Source organism: Nyctereutes procyonoides, unplaced genomic scaffold (assembly GCF_905146905.1).
Source record: "Nyctereutes procyonoides isolate TBG_1078 unplaced genomic scaffold, NYPRO_anot_genome, whole genome shotgun sequence".
NCBI lineage: Eukaryota > Metazoa > Chordata > Mammalia > Carnivora > Canidae > Nyctereutes > Nyctereutes procyonoides.
This window is the reverse complement of record NW_026575133.1, coordinates 37917493-37936599: the sequence shown is the minus strand read 5'-3', so window position 1 is coordinate 37936599 and position 19107 is coordinate 37917493. Positions and strand designations below refer to the sequence as shown.

Genomic DNA, 19107 nt, shown 5'->3' with positions numbered 1-19107 from the left:
ATTCATGTGGACTCACTTCTGGTTGTGCATTCTGTTCTGTTGATCTGTGTATCTATCCCTCTACCAATAGTTTAGTTTAATTCTATCATCTTCATATTTATTTTTATTTATTTATTTTATTTTTTTAAAAATTTATTTATTTATTCATGAGAGATGCACACACACACACACACACACACACAGAGAGAGAGAGAGAGAGAGGCAGAGACATAGGCAGAGAGAGAAGCAGGCTCCATGCAGGGAGCTCGGTGTGCGACTTGATCCCGGTTCTCCAGGATCATGCCCTGGGCCAAAGGCAGGTGCTAAACCGTTGAGCCATCCAGGGATCCCTCCAATATTTGTTTTTTAATTGTGTAATCTGTTCCTTTTCCTTTTCCTTTCCTGTAGTCTTCCTAATCAATCAGGTATTTTTTATTTTCCCATGTTATCTTCACTATTACTTCTTGTTATACATTTTAGTATCATTTAAAGAATTACAAAATATGGGATCCCTGGGTGGCACAGTGTTTTGGCGCCTGCCTTTGGCCCAGGGCGCGATCCTGGAGACCCTGGATTGAATCCCACGTCGGGCTCCCGGTGCATGGAGCCTGCTTCTCCCTCTGCCTATGTCTCTGCCTCTCTCTCTCTCTCTCTGTGACTATCATAAATAAATAAAAAAAATTAAAAAAAAAAAGAATTACAAAATATAATACTAACTTATTACAATTTACCTTGAACTAGCACTTTATGGTGCCTGAACAGCACAATAACCTTACAAGTCCATTTACCCCTACCTACCTTATCAGTTGCTGTTGTCATATATTTTATTTCTACATGTTATATAAATACCTAAGACTTTGTTATTATTCTTGCCTTAAAAAACAGAATATTCTAAAAGTAGTGTTTTATATTTTCAAAAGCTGATCATTCCTTCTTACACTTCATTGTTTCCATTTGGGATCAGCTTCCTTTAGCCTGAAAAATATTCTTTTAGTATTTTCATATTGTGGATCTGCTGCTGATAAGTTCTCTAAGATTTTGTTTATCCAGGAACATCTCTATTTCATTACATTTTTGAAGGATGTTTTCACTGGGTCCAGAGTTCTAGGTTGGCAGTTAATTCTTTCCAATCTCTAAAATGCCATTTGTTGCCTCCTGGCTCCATAGTTCCTGTTGAGAAAGTCAGCAGTCATTCTTATTCTTATTTTTGTTTCCTTGAAGGAAATGTGTCTTAAAAGAAAAAAAAAACAAACCTATTAAGATTTTGCCTTTTATCTTCAACTTTTCAGCATTTTGACCATGATGTGCTGAGATGTAGTTTTCTTTGTGTTTGTTCTACTCAGACCTCTTTGACCTCATTGAGGCTCCTGAATTTGTGGCTTCATGTCTTCCATCAGATTGGGAAAATTCATGGGCATTTCTTTTTCATATACTGCTTCTTTCCCATTCTCCTGCTTTTTTGGTGGTGGTGGGGGGATTCCAATTACACATACAGTACAACTACTGACTATGTCTCAAATTTATTTATTCTCTGTTCTGTTCTTTACATTCTTGTTCTTTCAGCGCTTCCATTTAGATTTCCTATTGGCTGGTCTTTAAGCTCAATCTGTCTTCTGCTATGCCCATGCTGTTGTTTAACCAGTTCAAGGAGTTCTTAATTTCTGCTTCTGCAATTTTCAGTTGTAGAATGTTCATTTGTTTCTTTTCAAAGTAGATTTTCAATTTATTTTTAAATAAGGCATTCCTCCCTCTCCCATTTATATATGCTAGCTCTCTGGCAAATGCAAAAAATAGCCAAAGATTTTACCCTCAAGGAGCTTCTTAGCTTCTCCAGGAACTCCTATATTCTTAAAACTTCCATGATTACAACAGGAGGAGAACTCAGGAAAGGAGTGCCTCTGAGAGGCAGGACCTCACCCAGTGATGTCATCATGAGGATGACAGCACATCCAGAGTGATCCAATCTTGCAGATCTGGAAACTTGCTCTTGCCAGTACAGATGCTTTGTCTGTCTTGTTCTCTTCTCTACTCTGAATGACTTGAAATATACCTGGCATATAGTACTCAATAAATGCTATTGAATGAAAAAAATTAATAAAGATAATCTGTTCCCCAAGCCTAATTTTGGATCTACAAATAACAGGAGAAAGTGGAAAGTGGAATAATCTAAGTTGGTGAATTTAGAATCAGATATACAATTGCCAAGAGAAACAGACCATGTAGACTCGTATCTTATAGAAAAATCATCAGGAAACTATAATAATTTATCAGAACGTTGCTTGGTGAATATGGATTCAGAAAGGAGGTGGCTGGATGCTGTGAACTGCTGGACAATTGATGCTATACTGTGACATCTTGAGGCACATATTTAGCTTATAGGGATCAATCTGCATGGGATCTCAATTTGACTAATTTATTTGATAATATGTACTGAGGACTTGTTTTGTGCCAGAAAGAGTTACAATGGTGAGCAAGCAAAAAAGACAGTAATACAGTTCCTGTAGTCATAGTCCTTCAGTAGATTCAGGAAGGCAGATACCAACAAAATGATCTCACTAATAAATATAACATTAAAACTGTGATAAAGCACCTGGAAGACCTAGTATACAGTGCTATATGTATGCAGAGAAAGCAGACCTACTATGGATGGCCCAGAAGGCTTTCCTGAGGAAAGAAGGCTTGGACTGAGATTTAAGGGATTAATAGGAGTTAGCTAGGTTAGGGACTGGGGGCATGGGAGCAAAGATAGTTCTTGAAAGAGAACAACATGTGCAAAGGCCCTGTGGTAGGAAGGAGTGCAGTGGGTTTGAGGGACAAAGAGGAAGTTCAGGGTGCTGAAGCACAGGTGAGAAGGGAGAGTGGGTGAAGAGCTTGGGGAAGTGGACATTGGCCAGGTTGGACAGAAAGCCTGGCTGAAGATTGTCATCTCTATTCTTAGAGGATTAAGATGCCATTGAAGGGTTTCAGCATGTAGTGATAAGAATAGGTTTGTATTTTGAAAGGAAGGTTCAGGTTGCGGATAGTCTCTGATCAAGTAATTTTATCTGGGTGCTGACAGATTAATACTGCCTGATTCTATTCCTCTGAATCCCTTTTCTTCTTCTTTCTATGTTCAGGGTTGACTATTTCCTTTATGCTAATGGTCTTCCTGAGGATGAGACTTGGTATAGTTAATTGTTTCAGCTTTGAAATTAAAACCACATCCAACATATGTGTCCAAAGTTTACACCTAAGTCATTGGATTGGAATTTGGGGCACTCCATAGTTACACAGTTACCATCAATTTATTGGGATACCCTGAGCACACCATTGAATGTTAAGCCAGCTTAATTCCAAGAGGAAAATTCACAGCAACCCCTCCCTGTGACATATGATGAACCATGACATGGAAAGGGCAGATACCAGACTACAAGGAATGGAGGAGGCAGTCATGCAGGAGGGTGAGGAAGCCAATTCTTATCTTGGGCCTGGACAATGATACGTGTTGGGTAAAAGGAAAAAGCCTATTTTCAGCCAGAGAAAGTACAGCTACTTCCTCTCTGCATTTCCCATTTTGTTTGGCTTGAATTCCATGTTCAATCATCAAAACATCACTTTTTCATGCAGATAAGACCTATTGGTGAGAGAATAACCTACAGACGACCCTCATCAGGCTTCAGTGATGTGTCCTCAATGAGGACTTTGAAGGACATTCAGGTGTCAAACTGGTAAGTCAGAGTTAAACTGTGAAAGTGTAAACTGTAAAGCCAATACAAAACAGATCAGGATGGCGCCATGCTAAAGGGACTGGCTGAACTAGACACTCATGTAGCTGGATGTGTGAAAAACTCTAAGAGATTATGTGAACCACAAGAAGGTTTGATCAGCCATGGGACCTTGAGAAAACCATCAAAGGGGCAAAGGTTGCCTTATGCACCTGCTGACCCTGCCAGGGAAGGAAAGTCTGGCCTCTTCCTGGATGATTCTGGCCCCAATGGCAGGGCTAGCTCTGGAATGAAAGTGGAAGTAGGGGTCTAGGTTAGGAAAAAACCAGTTCTTTCCTCCTGTGTGTGTCCTTTGCTCCCACATGAATACCACATACACAACACTTCTGTCACCAGGTATGTGTGTGCGTGGGGGGTTCCCCCACCAAGAAATACCAGCTGAGAGTCCTACAATTTGACTCAATTCTGACACTATCTACTTAGAAATAGCATCGGATCCCATAGGTTGGGGGCTCAGTCCCACATGACTGCTCCCTTACCCCCACATCAGACACCAAACACAAGTCCCTGGTTAAAAATTTGGTTAAAACTCTTAGGTTCCCACAACCATTTCTTTGAGTTAATTTGTTTCTTACAGTGGTTCACAGAACTGAGGGAAACACTTCACACTTACCAGTTTATTAAAGGATGTGATAAAGGGTAACAACTGATGGCCAGACCTTAGGATAAGGTCTGGGAGGGTCCTCTGTTCCTGCGGAGTCAGGCTGTGCCACCTTCTTGATACATCCAAGTGTTCACCCTCCTGACATTACTGGGATTTCATGGAGGCTTCCTCACACAGGCACGATCAATTATTAGCTGCCTTCCCAGCCCTTCTCCCCTCTCTGGAGGGTTGGGGGTGGGGTTGGAAATTCGAAGCTTTTAATCATGCCTTGGTCTACCTGGTGACCGGCCCCCAGACAGGAGGCATCTGGGAGCCCACCCAGAGTTGTCTCATTAGAACACATATGCTCCAAGTACTCTCATGACTTAGGGATTTACAAGGGTTTCAGGAGCTCTGTGCCAGGAACCGGAGGCAGGGACCTATATATATCTTCTATTACCTCACAGGGCTTTAGTAAATGAACTTTGAACATCAGGATTTACATGGCTACCCCAAGACACCCTGAGATGGATTGGTGGCAATCTAAATTCAATTTGTCTGATTCCTCTACTCACAAAGAACTTGCTTATTGCCACTGGCCTCCTCTACAGATCTACCTACAGGACAAGAGAGGAGGCATTCTGGGTACATTACTGGCTCCCCTCATTGTCCTCATCCTTCATGTGGGGTTTGGGTAATGCAAATCTGCAGTGAGCAGTTTACTCTCAGACTGGTGAATGTATTGCATTTACGAGGTCATGTCCCTGAAGGCTAAATGGTGGAACAAGGCCAATCCATCTGAGTGTGCCAGGCAGCACCCAGGACTCAACTCTGGGGCTTGGGCAGCATTCCTGCTCATGATTCAAATCTGCATCTACCTCATCCCTCCCATGCTGGCTTGCTACTCACCTTTTTACCTTTCTTCTTTCCCACTTTGACCGGATACTCCTTTTCTCTGTTCACAGCCAGTTTTAAGTTTTTGAGCTCCTGTCGCATTAGCTCATCCACCTAGGAGAGTACAAAACACACCACTTATGAGTGACTTTGTGTGCCTTGTGTTTGTGAAGTTTAAAAATAGCTTAGAATCTAGGCCGATCATTGATGGGAAATCGTGAAGAAGCCCAATGGCTGCCACTGATGACTTGTCTTCGCGCAAATCTAAGTGCGGTGTTACCTGCACTCTGATCTCCGACTCTAGTTCCTTTCGCTTCTCCTGTTTGATCAGTTCTGGGTCATAGTCCTGCGGGAAATTCCACGACTCGTCTCTATTCTTCCACATGTCTGTGGTCCAGAAGGATTGAGAAAAAGAAAATGAATTTTTTTTTTCAACATGAAGACGAACGAAAATAGTTATTGCAATGTAAAGCATTGCGTGGAATACAAGGTTGGATAAAATAATCAAGAGTTTATTGATGGCAGAGTGATGGGACTCATGTGTTCTGTTCCCTCAACTTCCCAAATGGGAAAAATGTGCTTGCATAATAACCTAAAAAATAAAGAATAAAACTGCTAATGTGAAAACATAAAATAAAAAGTATGACACGAGTAGTATTCTTCTAATGATTATAACCATGTAAAAAATAATACATTAATTGTGGGATTATATAATTAGACAAATGTGGGATGACTATTTTTGTATTATGTTTTATATTACTTTCATTATTCAAACGATTCACTAAAATAGGAAAGATTTTACTGTTGGCTGAAGCCACCAGTGATTAGCCCCAGCCCCTTGTTAAAAGACAGAACTGAACATACAAGTACCCTTGACGTTCCCCTGACAGCTATATTTTTGAATTACTTTTTGGATGTGTTTGAAATCCTACATGTTTTCCATTTCCCTTTTTGCCTTGGCCTGGCAGTTAGGAGAATGGTTAGAGAAATGTGACCTTAGAGGAAATAAGGATAATTCTGTGTCGCTGGAATAAACGGAACTAAAGTTCATTTCTCAGAGGGGAATTCCAAATGCGTGCCAAGGTACAGATCAGCTGGATCCTGGCACTGGGACGTGGGGTGGTGTCCTGTGCAAAATGAGACTTGTCCATCTGGGAAATGAGAACTTTTCCCAGAATCTGTGTTCACAACGGGACGGGAAACTTGCCAGAACTTAACGTGCAACCACCACCCGGCTTGGCCACTTCCCTGGGAGCTCATCCTTAGGATAGGGATGCCCTTCAACTAGGGGAGGCAACTGAGGGCCATGGGGGCCGGGTAGCGGCTCCTCAACCCTCAACACCTGTCTGAGGCAGAGGCTAACACCTGGGAAGAAGGGTGCCACTGGGAGCAGGTGAACACGTGAATAGGCAGAGCTTTCTCAACCATGGCCTCCCGTATGGGCTCAGCAGGGGGATCCTGAGACCGGCCAGGGATGAATCCTGAGCTGCCTGAGAAGGGAGGGACAGTCACAGTCACCAACACATGTCTGGGAGCTGTGGAGAGCAAGGAGTGTCAACCGTGAAGACGGAGAGTGGAGAAGGTTCCTGGAGAGACGCCTTGGCAAACAGATGAGAAGGGAGGGCCAAATTGATCCCAGGGTCTGAGCTCAGCAAGATGGATCAGAGATGAAAGAAGGGACAAGATGTGCTGTGACCCAGGAAAAGCTGCACATCCTGGAAAAATGGACAGCACAGTAAGGAGATTCTGATGCACAACTCAAAGCTGGCCAATGGGCAGGTCTTTGGCCATCCGATGCCAGCCCATAGGACGCAGCCCGCGGTGGAGCCAGGGGAAACCCCGTTGTACTGCTTATGACTGTTGGTCTTATGGTCCTCTTCCTCCTTACTGACAATCCCCACTTCCTCAGGGGAGAGGGACTCTGCAGGACAGTTGTGCCCAGAGCAAACAGGTTTCTGTGCCCAGAGCACAGAAGTGGAAGCAAAGTGGAAGCGATGGATGCCTGAGGGCCAGTGACTGTCGTCTCAAGGTGATTAGTCAGGATCCTGTGGACAGGAAAACTATAAGAAGATGGGATGTGGAAATGCAGCTCCAGTTCTCCAAAAGTGTGGGAGCCCCAGGCTGAAGAGCCTACAATGCTCCTGGTGGTTGGCATGGAAATCTCCAGAGTTGGGAATGGTCACAAGGTGTTGCCACACACAGTCAGACAGGCCCACCTCACCCGCTATGGGATGGGATGTTGGCCAGAATAGAGTGTCTGGAATCCAGGTCCAGCGAGGGCTCTCAGCCTTCCCCGGCTTCACACCGGAGAGCTGAGGGGGTGTGGCTGGGCAGGGCTGTGCCAGGGGCCGGCTAGCCAGGGTCTCTGCTATGGTCACAGTCTATGGTGATGCAAATCTTGGGGGACAGATTTTGGAAAACGAGGATGATCAAAGGACGCCAGTTTCTCTTGGGGTGGCCACTGTAGACTTATAAGAAATAGACAGGAAACAAGTCACAAACATGGTACAATTTTCATACCCAATTCACCCATGTGTCTTTCCCCATTGGGGTAGCCACGTGACAGGTGACCCTGCCCCTGCGGCAGAGATGATGGCCACGGATGATGGGGCTGGGAGTAGATGTGGCACCTCTGGTCTCTCTTGCTGACCTCTCCTGGGTGCCTGCCTGTCGGAGATGACCCTAGAGGTGAGGATGTCATCACCTGGGCGGGGCAGGTGATCAGACTGAAGAAGGCCACTCGTGGCAGGAGTGGGCACACAGGAAATTGCCGGAAAGCTGGGACCTGAATTTTTATTATTTTAAATGATCACTCCCATGACTGAGTGCCAGCCAGAGAGGCCTATCCTGTGTTTTACAGTCAGGGAATGAAAACTAGGCATCGCACAAATTGTCTATACCAGCCCACTGACATAAAACACGTGTTAAGTCATTATTTGAAAGTTTATCTTGGCCCCGAACCACCCCCCCTTGGCAGGTGGATTTTGCGGTCGGTCTGTAAGGTGCGTGTACACCCAAGGAAGAGCGAATTTGCACTTCCCTCATTTGAGGGTAATTGTTCTTTCTCAGTTCATTTGCTGAAAAGCACATGAGCTTAAATTGTGGAAAACTTTAACATGTATAAATAATGCTTTTCCGTATGTGTTTGAAACTGTAAACTCTCTCCCTTGAAAATACTACGGAGTGCTTAAATGTCTTTAAAAGGTGCCATTTACTGATCACACTTGTCTAGCAGGCTTCCCCCTTGCAAGGATCATTCTATCTCCAACAGCAAAACTCACCTGTTTTTATTAAGATATTTTAAAGCAAAAAATATCCTTTGCTGTTGCAAGGGAGCTCCTTTGCTTTTTCACCAGACAGACTTACTAAAATCTGGAAACAGTGCATTTCCTAAAGAAAGGGACACGGAATATTTAACAGAAAGGAACACGAGGCGATTATTTATGTAAAAGCAATGGCACCTCGTAACACATTCTCATTCTGGAGTTGTAACTGTGTCCCGCGAATAAAGCAGTGCTTGGTGGCCTTTGCTGATTTTCCCTCTCCCGCCATTTGAATGGTCTTGGTTTTGCGAGGAAACTTTGCTTTTCTCATGACACTTTTGCACAGGGCACCTCTCAATCCCTTCAAGAATTTCATGGACATTTACAAATTCAGGAAGCTTTTCAGGGCCCTCAAAGCACAACAACTGCCCCACAAGCTTTCATCCCGAGAATGTGAAAAGCAGGCTGGGGCAGTTTCTCACGTGGGGGGGGGGCAGTGATTAAAATGCTAATGTTTTATTTGAAAAGGAAAACCTTGGATTTTTGAGGAAAAAAAATGCTAAGATGAAGACATTTAATTTCTTTAAATTACCAGAAACCTGGCAAGATAACACAGGAAACGCTACAAATCCAGCTAGGGAAATGGCACTTCACGATTTCTGCTCCCAAATGACCACTGCTTGTTTTTTTTTTTTTTTTTTTTAGGCTTTATGGAAACAGATATTATACAAACAGCGTAATGGAAACATATTACACAGACGGTGTGGAAAGTCTCAAGAGCTTTCCTGAGTGGGTCAGCAGGTTGCAAGACTCGGCTTCCCACGGGAACATTAGATTTCCCCAAGTTAGTTTTTGTTTTTACCAAAATAATACATGCACATTGTTTTAGACAAAGTTGGAGAATATGGAAAGGATTATAACATAATTGTCTAACTCTGCCTTGCAGTGAAATTGCCCAATGGCATTCATTCCTGTATTCATTCATTCATTTAAAATTGCATACAGGGACGCCTGGGTGGCTCAGCGGTTGAGCGTCTGTCTTTGACTCAGGGTGTGATCCTGGGGTCCTGGGATCGAGTCCCGCATCAGGGTCCCTGCATGGAGCCTGCTTCTCCCTCTGCCTGTGTCTCTGCTTCTCTCTGTGTGTCTCTCATGAATAAATAAATAAAAATCTTAAAATAAAATTTCATGGAATGGTTTCAGAGTTATCTGCAAATCTGATTCATTCATAAGTTACTTAGTTCATGACTTGACTGAGCCTGATTATGGGGCAGGTGCTGCTATCAGATTGGGCAGACAGTGCGAGGCGCTGCCTTCTGGGACCTGGCAATCCCCGGCAATCCCTTGGGAACACCCACATCCCCGGCAGATTGAGGTAAGTAAAACAGGGTGGGCACAGAGTGAGGCTGGAGACTGTGAGCCCACAAGGGTCTCAGGGAAGGCCTGCAGGCACCAGCACTCCAGGCAGGGGGAACAGCCAGCACCAGGTCCCTGAGGTGAGAGTGCCTGGCTCGCTGGTGGAACAGGACACTCATGGGAGTGGGTGTGAAGCCGTCTAGCTTCCTGAGCACTCCTCGAGCTGCTTGTCTCTTGTTCCATGTTCGTCATGTGGCCATACTGCCACTTCTGGATTTATGAGTTTGAGATGTGAGCACCTGACTCCCTGTTATGGCAGAGGAGGGCTTTTCCTGTCTTTCCCCATATTCTCTCCTGATAGTAATTTCAGAGAAGAGAGCCAGGCCTTCCAAATGCCGAAGGAAACTATGACCTGAGTATAAGCCTGAGACCATATTTAAGTGTGTTGGTGTCTAGAGCTCCCCTGCGGTAGCTCTTTCTCAGGACACCTTGGGGGAGGACAGGCTCCACCAAAATGAAGGAGTGACAATCAGGAAGGATGAAGGAAGGCCCAGGGATGATAGGTGATAGGGCTCCAGGAGGGAGGACTTCAACAGAACATGAGCTGGCAAATGACCTGATGGGTTTGAAGGTGCAAACCTGGGAGGCTGGTGATAGACCTGTAGAATATGAAGCCATGCGGTGGCCGTAAAGACCAAAAGAAATGTGGCAGAAAGCAGGTCTGAATAAGGGGCCCTTCTTGTTGCAGACATACTTGAGTTCTAGTAGCATCCATGGCATGCCCATGACCCTACAGTGTGATGCATGTGGTTCCTAGCTGGACCTTGGATGTTGCTGCCTGCCTACTTTGCAAAAGCACTCAACTTATGCCACTGTCCCCACGCCATCCACCTCCACCACGCCCAGTGTGTTGTAAGCATGTTGATGGCACGTGCCACCTTCGTATCTCCACAGTAGCCTTGCACCTGGCATGCTGGACACAATGGTGGTTGAATGAATACACCAGTGAATGAGTGTGTCTGACAGTGATTGCTCCGCACTGTGGTTTGCAGTGATTCGAAGGGGCACCTGCACCCCAGTGTTTATAGCAGCAACGTCCACAAGAGCCAAACTATGGAAAGAGCCCGATGTCCATCGGCAGATGACTGGATAAAGAAGATGTAGTCTATATCTCTATCTATCTATCTATCTATCTATCTATCTATCTATCTATCATGGAATATTACTCAGCCATCAGAAAGGATGACATCTTCCCATTTACAACAATGTGAGTAAAACTAGATAGTATTATGCTAAGTGGAATAGTCAGAGAAAGACAAATGCCATATGGCTTCACATACGTGGAGTTTAAGAAGCAAAACACATGAACACAGGGGGAGGGAAGGAAAAATAAAATAAGATAAAAGCAGAGAGGGAGACAAACCGTAAGAGCCTCTTAACCCTAGGGAACAAAGGGAGGGTCGCTGGAGGGGAGGTGGGTGGGGGGATGGAGTCACTGGGGGAACGGGCACCAAGGAGGGCTCGGGATGGGATGAGCACTGGAGGTCGTAAGCAACTGATGAATCGCTGAACTCTACCTCTGAAATTAATAATACACGATATGTTAACTAACTTGGAATTTAAATAAAATGTTAAAAAAAATACTCTACCAGCACCTGCCATAGGGGGATAGTTTTGTTACTCACCCCCCCCCCCAGCACAGTTGTCCTGAAGATCAAACGAGGTGAGCATGAGAAATACAAAGGCTTGTGTGTCTTGGGCATCTAACAACAGGAGGTCACTGCTTTGACCTTCCCCCCAGCTACAGCGGTTGCCAAATCCTGCGGGGTCACCTACCCCCTGGGCTTCCACCCGAGCTCAGCACTGCATGCAGGGTGGGACGCTTGCCACTAGTGTCTGGTCAAAGCATTTTCGGTGGCACGTGGACATTTTCATTTTATACAGCGAGCATCTCAGACCTGAAATGACGCTGATACTGCTGCTTAGGGTGAGGCTCAATTCATTAGGGTAAAAACCATGAGTCAATGAAAAAATATGCCTGCTGCCCAGATAAGACCAGGATTAGGAAGGAAGGATACGCAAGGCGGACTCCACGTCCTAATCACATATTTTAGGGATTACCGAAGAGTACTGATAACCAGGGTCATCGTGGCAGGTCATTCTGTGTTGGGATGACGTGGACAATTGTTCCAGTAAATTGTAATAGAAATGCCCGAAAGACCAATGCCTACACCTGCAGCTCTACTCAGATGATAGCCACGGTGCTAATTATGCTGAACAACGGACAGAAGAATCATGTGTGGGTTTTCAGGCACCTGTCTTGGTCTGACAGGATTAAAACATTTCATTGTCCATAAGGCATTGATTTATTAATTTAAACAATCCGGGACAATCCCTTTCATTCCCAGCAAGAGAATGTTCAGCTGAGGTCCTAGGGGTTCAAAAACAGAATGGAGGTTTAGATCACGTCCTCGTACTATTCATATCTGGCTTTTTTTTTTTTTTTTTTTTTTTTACTGATTCTGTGCCTTTCGGCGGCTCAAAGGAATTTTAAAATAGAGACGGACAGAAGGTGCTGGCGATGAGCTGCACGTTTGCAGCCTCTCCTGGCTGAGCACTTAATTCTTCCCCGCACAGGCCGGGTGCTCGGGCCAGGGGTCACCCTGGGCGGATGGGTAACACATTGCCTTCCCATATTCTCCTGCACCAACCTTTGTACACGTTGTTTCCTTCCTCCATCATGGGAAGGAACACACTCGGTGACATTTTCCATCCCTCATCTTCTTCCTGTTGAGGAAAATGATATTTTTGTTGATTACAGGCCTACTTTGACCCGGATGCGACAGTTACGAGGCGCACACATCCTCATGCCCGGGCTGTGCCAAGGCACATGTGCTCTTTCCTGGCTTATGAGCAAAGGTCCAGCCCCTGGCCACCCACCCGGGCAGGTTCCCTGCTGGCCAGTCTGAGCAGGGAGCGTTGTGTCCACCATCCAGGGCGTGGATGGTTCTAGAAATTCAGCCCTGCCTGCAGGCTCACTGTGGCACCCCCGTTTCAGTTGCCTCTCCGGGGGTACCCCACACGCTGGGCTTGTCTGACCATCGGGTTCCTTCTTTGCTCTGGAAGCTGATCCCAGCCTGAGTCCTTGTAGGGACGTCAAGCTGGCTGGAATGTCAGAAGAGGCTGGAGGAGAGGACGTGTCTGCGATGATGGCCTCATTCCTGAGAAGAGCCTCTGGAAATCCGCAATGCGCGCATCTCCCTCTTTGTGAAGTGGTACAAAGTTTAGTTTGCAGACCCCCTAAGATGGTATGAGAACGTGGTTGGCTCAGTGGTCCAGCGTGGAGCGGCACCTCCGTGGGCCAGGCGGCGGGAGAGGAGGCGTGGGGGTCACGGAAAGGCTGGGTGGCGCTGCAGACAAACGGCACCTTTTACAGCTCGTGGTGCTGGATCTGGGTGCCAGGCTCTTGCCAGGATTTAGCACGACGTTAGGTGGACGTAGAGAAGACTTTAGGATTCACATGATCACGTGTTCCGGACAGAGACAATCCACCTAACATAGGCCCAAGTGGTTCAACACATGGCTTGAAAAACAACAAAGAGAAAAGAGGTGCAAGGATGGATCGCATGGGGCTCCTCTTCTGGCTCCTAAAGCGACTCAGACAAAGGCTGTGACTTTGATACCGAAAGCACATTTGCGGAAATGGCTCTTGGCTGGCAGAGAATGTCCTCCTGACGCTAGCTTTCTCCTCTAGCATATATATATATATTTTTAAATGATTTTGTTTATTTGTTTGATGGGGAGAGAGAGAGAGAGAGAGAGAGAGAACAAACAGGGGGAAGAGGCAGGGAGAAGGGAGAGGGAGAAGCAGGCTGATTCGGGGCTCGATCCCAGGACCCTGACTGAGATCATAACCTGAGCTGAAGGCAGACACTTAACTGAGCCACCCAGGCGCCCCTCTATCACATATTCTTTTTTAATTTAAATTCAATTTGCCAACATATAGTATAACACCCAGTGCTCATCCCATCAAGTGCCCTCCTCAGTGCCCATCACCCAGTCACCCCATCCCCTCACCCACCTCCCCTTCTGCAACCCTTTGTGTGTTTCTCAGAATTAGGGGTCTCCCATGGTTTGTCTCCTTCTCTAATTTTTCCCACTCAGTTTCCTCCTTTCCCTTATGGTCCTTTTCACTATTTCTTATATTCCCTGTATGAGTGAAACCATATAATATCCTTCTCCGATTGACTTACTTCACTCAGCATAATACCCTCCAGTTGCATCCACGTCGAAGCAAATGTGGGTATGCGTCTCTTCTGAGGGCTGAGAAATATCCCATTGTGTATATAGATCACATCTTTTTTGTCCAGTCATCTGTTGAAGGACATCGTGGCTCCTTCCAGTTTCGCTCTTGTGGACATTGCTGCTGTGAACATTGGGGTGCAGGTGTCCTGGTGTTTCACTACATCGGTATCTTTGGGGTAAATACCCAGCAGTGCAATTGCTGGGTTGTAGGGTAACCATCGCATATTCTTAACAGAGGATGTCCTTATCTTTTAGAGATGGTTTGCAAACCAAAGATCCAAAAGAAAGATGAATTTTTTTTTTACTGTTAAATTTCGAGAATTCTTCATATATTTTAGATGCAAGTCCTTTGTCACATCTATAGCTTGCAAACATTTTCTTTCAGTTTGTAGCTGGTCTTTTCATCCTCTTCCCAGAGTAAAAGGTTTATTTTTTTATTTTTTTATTTTTATTGTGATGAAGTCCAATTTGTCACTCTTTCCTTTTATGGATGCTTCTGGTGTCAAGTGTAAGAATTGTTTGCTGAGCCCTTGATCCTGAAGATGTTTTTCCCTAAAAGTTTTATAGTTTTACATGTAAGTACATGATCCATGGTGAGATAATTTTTATATAAGGTACAGGTAGATGTTCATTTTCTCATCTAGGGGATGAAATGATTAATTTTTGGAAGCTCATCTTTTTTTTTTTAAGATTTTAATTATTTATTCATGAGAGACACAGAGAGAGGCAGAGACACAGGCAGACGGAGAAGCACGCTCCACGCAGGGAGCCTGATGTGGGACTGAATCCCAAGACCCCGGGATCACGACCTGAGCTGAAGGCAGATGCTCAACCACTGAGCCACCCAGGTGTCCCTGGAAGCTCATCTTTGAAAGTGTTTAGGGTGTTTCTATGTTTTTCCTTTACTAGCTCTGGTGAGGTGAAAACACCTAGACCAATCTCTTTGCTTTTCTCCTTCAGCATCTCAGAATAGAGGTCTCCAGATGGATCCAGATACAAAATTGAAAACTTTCATGCTTTCAATGTTAAATTGTTTGCAAAATTTTTGATGAAATGGTCAAATGAATGTAAGATTACCAGCCACAGTTAATTAATTCGTTAATTAAGAGAGACAACATGAGTGCACGTGAGTAAGGGCGGGGAGGGAGGGAGAGAGGGAGGGAGGGAAGGAGAAAGAGAGAGAGAGAGAGAGAGAGAGAATGAGAATCACACCACTCAGTGCAGGGCCCGACATGAGGCTTGATCCCAAGACCCTGAGATCATGACCTGAGCTGAAATCAAGAGTCCAACGCTTAACCAACTGAGCCCCCCAGGTGCCCCCACAGTTATTTTATTTTAAAATGTTGTGCATGACTATGGAAATCCAAGCAGGGACTGCAAAACTTACAAGTTCTCACCCCTAAACTTCATCCCAGGCATCTCCAGGTTCAAACATCTCAAGACACCCAGGGGTACTCCCTGATCCTCAAAATCCTGAATAACAGACTGTCTAAGGGGGGCTCCTGCCCGCTGCACTAGGGTCAGGGGGAAAGGTGCTTTGGGCAGGTCACTCTAGCACACATTTATGCTGATAGAGGTGACCCCAGGCAAGGGTCGAGGGCTAGGAGAAGCAATCTTAAAAGGGTGACGGTGGGTCTTTGTGAGCCAGGGATGGGTGTTGGTGACTATGAGCCCAGATCTTCGCATCACCACTGGATGTACCTTTCCTTCTTCATTACTTTCAGAAAAAATCGAGGGAAACAGAACTCAGTTGCTTCGCTCTCCATCTTGTGAATGATGTTTGGCTTTCAATGTGTCCTCCCATGTGGAAGGATGCAGACTTCTGAGGCGCTCCGACCCCTGGCCCACACTTGTCCTTGGGTGAGTCCTGGGCTTGCACTGAGCCTGCCTCCTGTCTCATCGTGGTCACCGCCTGGACCTGTCTCCCTGCCTCGGTCACTTCCTCACCCACAGGCCATCCCAACCTTGGTCACAAACCACAGGCCTTAGACTACAACTCACACAACTCAGGTCTGCTCAAGTCACTACCCCAGGATGACTCTCGTCTTCTCTGGAAGGTTCTGCACAGCACTCATAGGCCCCATCCATGGCTGCTCCAAGCTTTCTTTCCCAGCCCCACACCACACACCCTCCCTAGCCTCTGTTATCCCTGCCCTGAAGTGGTCCTATGGTTCTCTGGCTCACCCATTGCCTGGAATCCTGCCTGGGGTCCCTGGTCTCCGTCCAGCTTTCTGATCCTCTCCCTGCCTGACCCTTGTCGATGCCCTGTCTTCGGCCACTTATGCTCACTTGCAGCCATCTTGTGGATTGATGAAGCTTGTACTTGGGTGATAGTTTGACAAGCGTCTATTTTCCATTTATGGAGGTGAGTGGAAATATTCAGAGAATCCTCAGTTTTTTGTTAATATGCGTCTTTCCCAAGTTTTCTGACCATATATGCACTGGCAATTGAGAAATGACCAAGTTTATAAAAATACCTGAAGGATAACCCCCCAGCTGTGCCACCATGTGAAACAGGGTTGGGGTTGGGTCAGTATCTATGCAAGCTAAACAAAACTAGTTTTCTGTCTCCCCTGCATTACCCTTTAACCAGGGTGAATAATAGATGACTTTTTCTTCTGGTCAAATACCAATTCTCATACAAGGATTTGAATAGCTCATCTCACGAATGCTTCTGGAGGCTTTGGGATTGATTCTAGAGTAAGACTTTAAAAAGTCAACAGAAAAGATGATCTGACCTCTAAGTAATGAGTAGCAACATAATGTGAAGATATCAATTTTCATTAGAGATTACCATTTGTTCTTTCATTGATTATGTTATCACCGCATAGACTTGTACTTTTCATGAATAAATTCAGTTCTAAGTAACGCTGAAGGATTTAATCCTTCATTTGCGACTACTTCATAAATGCTGATACACTCAAACTTTGCTTTTTGTCCCAAACTGTTCATCATTAAATGACTCTTTAATAGCTAGTTAATAAAATACCTTCACTCAACAAAGACCAGATTGTGTAGCTGATAATTTCAGATTTTTTTATGGAACAAGCTTCATTAACAGTGAATTTTTAATTAGCAAGTGTCAAACTCCCTAATGCATATTTAGCGGAAGAGAATGCTTAGAATAAAATTGAAATTCTTCCAATTGTCCTTATTCTTAGGCACTGCTTCAAAATTATCTTGCAAAGTGAGAGGAGGGCTTTAAAAATTAACCGTATCAGGTAAGCTCCCGTCTTATTTTTTTCTGCAACAAGTTAGAAGCATTGGGGCCAGCAGTACGGCAACAGGTGGCCTCATGGGCTGGATTCCCTGGAAATGCTCAGATGGAGGCTGTGCAGGTGGTTTACTGGGAACACCACCCACAGGGAAGAAGGGAGAGAAGCAGCACCGGACAGAGAAGTTGATGCAACTGAGCTGTGATGTGACTGGATGTGAGCTGTCAGCTGACCCCACTGGGAGCCCAGGACCTAGGAGAACCATTCAGAGACGTCCCACGAGGGGACTGGGTCTTTGTACCCAAACATGGCTATCCCTGGATGCAGTTCCCTGGGCAGGGTGCTGGGACTTTGCAGGGAGCAGCTCCTTTAGACCCGGAACAATTCCTGGGGAGGAATTAAGTGAGGGGTCAGCATGACACACTGGGTAGCTGGGGACTACAGTGGAGTGGGTTGTGTCCAGAGTGAGCAGTAAGAGGTCTCTCTTCTTTTGTTCACAGCAATGGTACATGGTTAAGGAAAGGGACAAAGACAGGTGAGGGAAGTTGGAAGATTTCTGCTTATCATGGTGCAGGAGGTGAGCCTTGCAAAAGGGGCAATTGCCTCCAGCTGGGTGCCTGCAATAGTGCAAGGGATTTTTTTTAAAAAGATTTTATGTATTTATTTTAGAGGTGGGTAGGGAGGAGCAGAGGGAGAGGGAGAAGCAGATTCCAGGCTGGGCACAGAGCCCGACTTGGGGCTCCATCCCAGGACCCTGAGATCATGACCCAGCCCATTATCAAGAGTCGGATGTTCAACCAACTGAGCCACCCTGGCGCCCCCATGCAAGAGATTTTTAGCAAAATGTTGGCTTTCATCACAAAATGTTGGCTTTCATAAAAGCAAAATGTTGCATTTCTGTGGAGTTTGGGTGTTGCCATTGTATATCCACCATCCTGCTTTCTCCCCTGCTCACAATTTCTGACTCCTTGGTCCAGTCGCTTGTCTTTGATGACACAGCCTGTCTCGTTTCTCTCCCGGACGCACCTCTTGGAACACGAGGAGTGTGACTGCCACGGCCTGAGCAAGAGATGGATCTCTGCCTCTGGACAGTCATACACGGACATACCCCTTAAGGATCCATTCTCTTGAGTCGATTTAGGTCAGAGTTCTGGTCAGCTGTGAAGGAAGATCCGTCTGTGCAGAAATGCCTCTTGAAACATGATCATGCTTTAGGGTGATGCGAGCTTCCAGCCTGAGCTCCATCTTCCATGGAGGAGTTTCTGCTGAGAGAACGCTGTCCGGGGAGCGCGCACCTGTCCACGAGCTTGGAGGTAAAGACTCCTCCAGTTCCTGCCCCGTGACAGCAGCACCTGGTAAACCCACCGCCTCATCCTCCCCCGACTGCACGAGGGGAGGCCTGGCCCAAAGTGACACTCTTTGAAATCTGATATCCTTTGGGTAGTAAGAAACAAAAACTTCCATTAAAATACATCCAATATGTCAACGAAAAGTGATAAACTTGAACAAACACATTTTGGTTAAAGTAGTTAAGATTATGTTGACTTTGTAGTGGTCACCTGGTTTGTGAGCATTTTTTCTGATCTCTACCCTTGAGGAAAGAAGAGGGGGTCATTTATTTTGAGGAATAAAAATTCAAAGCTATCCCATATGTGAATAAATGCATAAAGTATCGAAGTCACGAAAACCACCTTCATGCTAATAGGTATTTATTATAAGTCACAGAGAAGAGGATGACCAGTTATTGA

At 45.4% G+C, this 19107-nt stretch overlaps 1 protein-coding gene across 1 annotated transcript in view; it reads right to left on the bottom strand.

The window, feature by feature from the left end:
* IQCA1 (IQ motif containing with AAA domain 1) overlaps positions 1–19107 on the bottom strand; it is a 143926-nt gene that overhangs the window by 53412 nt on the left and 71407 nt on the right. The window contains exons 9-11 of the mRNA XM_055300336.1: positions 12551–12626; positions 5501–5607; positions 5236–5334 (exon numbers count right to left, since the gene is read on the bottom strand). Coding sequence (XP_055156311.1) covers positions 5236–5334; positions 5501–5607; positions 12551–12626 — 282 coding nt within the window. The remainder of the gene's footprint in view (positions 1–5235; positions 5335–5500; positions 5608–12550; positions 12627–19107) is intronic.